Here is a 4,320-nt window from a genome sequence, read left to right as displayed (position 1 = left end):
CCTATAATGTTCATGAAACATTATTAATTGACTTAATCAGTGTTCTAAATAGCGCGTCAATGAGCGTAAGGCGCCAAGCAAATTACTTGGTGGCGTATTTGGCGGTCAACGGACGCGAGGCGAGGCTAAGGCGCCTAATCTCGCATTGCCTTAGCTCTGCATCAACGCCTTACCACGCATTACGCCTTTTTAGGACGTTGGACTTAACTATCAAATGAATGGCCCAAATTACTATAATACCCCTCAACTACTTCCTTCATCTACACCTTCACCAACTCCCTACACCCCGTGGGTCCCATCATCAACCCACCCTTCTCACCAAACAAAAACCTCATTGTATAAAAACCCCTCCGCATTCACCCTATTTCCTCAGGTACGACACCAACAAGCACTAAGGTACAACCTCCCGTCTTCTAACACACTCTCCAATGGCGCTCTCTGCACGTAACTCTCTGCTTCCCAACAAATGTCTTCTCATTCCTCAAACCCAAAATCCTCTTTACGCCAATTCTTCCTCCCTTGCCGTCAGATCCACAGTCAAACACATCTCAGCCGTCCATGCTGCTGACTCTTCAAATTACAAAAATCCCATTCTTTCAGAATCCAAGTCGCTCAAGCCAACGCCGCCTGCTGCATCCTCCGCGGCAACTGCCACAGTAGATACCAAGGCTCCTTCCAAGAAATGGGCATTGGACAGCTGGAAGTCGAAGAAGGCGCTGCAGCTGCCGGAATACCCGAACGTTGAGGAGCTTGAGTCGGTTCTTAAGACCCTAGATGACTTCCCTCCAATTGTGTTCGCAGGAGAGGCCCGGAGCCTCGAGGAGCGGCTTGGGGAGGCTGCCTTGGGCAATGCATTCCTTCTGCAAGGTGGGGATTGTGCTGAGAGCTTTAAGGAGTTCAATGCTAATAACATCAGGGATACTTTCAGGATCCTTCTCCAAATGGGCGCCGTCTTGACGTTTGGCGGCCAAATGCCTGTCATCAAGGTGATTTTTATACACTTCCCCTTCTCTTTTTGTTGTGTTTTCATCATACTCTTGAAAATGTTTAAAATTTGGATTCTGGATGGGATGATATGAATTTGTATGCTGGTTACAAATTCTTCTAATTAACCCGTTATTCTTGTTTATAACACAAGCCCTTATATGTAGAACATCAGATTTTTTTTGTGATCAAATGTTTGGCATATGAGTGGTGGCGAGACTTGAACTAATCTCTTTTCCAGACTCGAGGGCCACTAGTACTTGTTTAGATCTTGCCTTCAATGCTAGATAATTGAAATTTCCACGTTAGTATTGTAGATTAGTAATTTTAGATTGGCATTTGTTGTACGTTATAAGAACTCCAAAAATAGATTTCGATCAATTTGTACATTCTTGATCTGGAGAGAGAAGGTTGAGCCAAATCATCATTATTATTATTATTATTATTTTTTCCCCTCCTGTGATTTTATATGAATTTTAGGATTGAGTCAAATTAATCTTAGAGGTTTGTTGCTGACGAAATAGGTGGGAAGAATGGCTGGGCAATTTGCGAAACCAAGGTCAGATGGATTTGAGGAGAAGAATGGTGTGAAGTTGCCGAGTTACAGGGGAGACAACATAAATGGTGATGCTTTTGATGAAAAGTCGAGGATTCCGGATCCTCAGAGGATGATCAGAGCTTACTGCCAATCTGCTGCCACCCTGAATCTTTTGAGGGCTTTCGCCACAGGAGGATATGCCGCAATGCAGAGGGTTACTCAGTGGAACCTTGATTTCACCGAGTCCAGTGAGCAGGGTGATAGGTTTGTTCACCGCAGTCTTTTGTTGACTACTATTTCAAATTTGACTGAGATTTTTTATTTTGTATTTTTTTATTTTTGGGTGAGTACTGATTTTAAAGTTGCTTTCTTGAACTTATTGACATCTTTGTCCTTTTGAATTGGATGTTTTTTATTTTGCTTTTCATGAAACACGTGGGGAATCTGTTGGAAAAGTTTTTCTTGTTGGTTTGCTGACATATTCGTTTTAACTTGGATAAATTGGATTGCCACGTTTCGTGCTAGGTTTAAATACATTTAGATGGTTATAGAATTATGTTGGTCGTTGGATGGCAGGTACCGTGAACTAGCACATCGAGTTGATGAGGCCCTGGGATTTATGCAAGCTGCTGGACTTACAATGGACCATCCTGTCATGAAGACCACCGATTTTTGGACGTCACATGAGTGCTTGCTCTTACCTTACGAGCAATCACTTACTAGGCTTGATTCTACATCTGGTCGATACTATGACTGTTCTGCCCATTTCCTTTGGGTAGGGGAAAGAACAAGGCAATTGGATGGAGCCCATGTTGAGTTCCTGAGAGGAATTGCTAACCCCCTTGGTATTAAGGTGATGACACAAAGACATTTTCGTTCGCTACTGCACTTCTGACACTGGTTTTTTTTATATTTATACTAGGATTTGCTAATAAGAAATCATTGTTTTCACAGGTGAGTGATAAAATGGATCCAAATGAACTTGTCAAACTCATCGAGATTTTCAACCCTGAAAATAAACCAGGAAGGATTACGATCATCACAAGGATGGGAGCAGAGAATATGAGGGTGAAACTTCCTCATTTAGTCAGGGCAGTTCGAAGGGCGGGGCAAATTGTTACTTGGGTCTCTGATCCTATGCATGGAAACACTATCAAAGCTCCTTGTGGTTTAAAAACTCGCCCCTTTGATGCCATCAGGGTACTTCCTTGATCATTCTTCATGAACCTAAGCTTAATTTTTATATTCTTTGCTGTGGTACTTGAAAAGAATAACTGGCCATGAAAAAACTGTTAGTGTTATTAGATCTCACACGTACATAGTTGCAGTTGCACATTCAAGAAGCCAATTCAATAACTACAATTTTTTACTGGCTTAAATTTATGTATAAGATGTCAGACGATAATATCTTTTGAAGTTGATTCCGAATGCTTATTGATTTTACATTTATTAACAGCCTTTTGTGGTGGGATTTAACATTTAGTACTTAATTTCGCTGCATTTTTTGCTCTGCTGGTGATGCTATTCAAAATTAATTTACCTAACAAGACATAATATGAAAATAATATTGCTGATTGACCTTAGCTTTTTTGAGCAGCTATATTTCTAATCGTACCATGGTAAAAAGAAAAACACATGTTCTAAATTAGCTGAGTAATTAGTAATTACAGTAGCTTACAGATGCTTTGAGTATCTAAACCACTTCGAATTGTGCCAGAGGATTAGGTATGAGAAAAAGAAGCAGCCTGATAATTATGTTCATGTGTGATTGGTTGCATTTTATCATTTGGAAACTCATTTCTTCCATCATGAAACTTCAGTAGTTAATGGGTGGTTGTGTGTCTTTATCTATGAGTTGGACATATCTACTCTTGTAGGTACAGTAGGTACTTTTTTTTTTTTGTTTGTGACTACTTTGTTCTTTCTTTTATCCTTTTTTAATCCATATACGAGAATTTGTTTTCATTTCTCGTAATGTTATCAATGCAACGCACACAGCTCATGTGATTTTCTGGATATTTATCTTTTGGCATCAGGCGGAAGTGAGAGCATTCTTTGATGTACATGAGCAAGAGGGGAGCCACCCGGGTGGAGTGCATTTGGAGATGACAGGCCAAAATGTTACAGAATGTATTGGAGGATCACAGACTGTTACATTTGATGACCTGAGCTCACGCTACCACACCCACTGTGACCCTAGGCTTAACGCTTCGCAATCTCTTGAGCTTGCCTTTATAATTGCAGAGCGCCTAAGAAAGAGGCGGCTTGCATCTGGTATTAGGCTATAGATTGGCGTCAAGATCCGTCAATATATGACTTCTGAAATATTACACCAGAAATATTCGTCTTGAAAAATTTTAGTCGGAAAACAATTTTATGTACTTTGTGTATCTCTGGAAGAGTGAATATTTGCGACTTCACGAGACAAGCAATAAACATATTTATTTCATATCATGGTTGGTGTGTATATTTATTTGCATTGAGATGGTCCTCATATTTGCGACTTCACGAGACAAGCAATAAACATATTTATTTCATATCATGGTTGGTGTGTATATATATATATATATATATATTTTTTTTTTTTACAAGGTGTCCTATTCTAGACTAATCCTTGGGTCTGTGATCCGGCCCCTCTTCACACAGTCCGGTTAATCGCAGGATGTGCTTCCAACTGGACAGGGTCCGAGCGCTCCCTACTTGGTCTGACAAAGTGCCAAGCAAGCCAATCCAAGTTGCACCTTGCCTTCCAAGAATAATCCTTGCCTTCCAAGTTCCCACTTGCCTTCCAAGAATAA

The 4,320-nt window shown here is 40.4% G+C and overlaps 1 protein-coding gene across 1 annotated transcript; it reads left to right on the top strand.

Moving 5' to 3' along the window:
• The first annotated feature begins 357 nt into the window (after positions 1-357).
• Positions 358-3,976, top strand: LOC111409339 (phospho-2-dehydro-3-deoxyheptonate aldolase 1, chloroplastic-like). The gene is made up of 5 exons (XM_023039389.1): positions 358-986; positions 1,509-1,786; positions 2,099-2,375; positions 2,477-2,722; positions 3,559-3,976. The coding sequence occupies exons 1-5, from the start codon at positions 429-431 to the stop codon at positions 3,808-3,810; spliced, it is 1,611 nt and encodes a 536-aa protein (XP_022895157.1). The 5' UTR covers positions 358-428; the 3' UTR covers positions 3,811-3,976.
• Positions 3,977-4,320: the final 344 nt, after the last annotated feature.

The sequence above is a fragment of the Olea europaea genome, chromosome 14 (genome assembly GCF_002742605.1).
Source record: "Olea europaea var. sylvestris chromosome 14, O_europaea_v1, whole genome shotgun sequence".
NCBI classification, from domain to species: Eukaryota; Viridiplantae; Streptophyta; class Magnoliopsida; order Lamiales; family Oleaceae; genus Olea; species Olea europaea.
This window is presented reverse-complemented; position numbering and strand designations above follow the sequence as displayed.

Bases quoted from the DNA above. Each gene is read 5' to 3' on its own strand.
- LOC111409339 (XM_023039389.1), top strand. From the start codon at position 429: ATGGCGCTCTCTGCACGTAACTCTCTGCTTCCCAACAAATGTCTTCTC. The intron at 1,787-2,098 runs GTTTGTTCACCG...GTTGGATGGCAG, and splicing joins TCCAGTGAGCAGGGTGATAG to GTACCGTGAACTAGCACATC. The intron at 2,723-3,558 runs GTACTTCCTTGA...TTTTGGCATCAG, and splicing joins GCCCCTTTGATGCCATCAGG to GCGGAAGTGAGAGCATTCTT.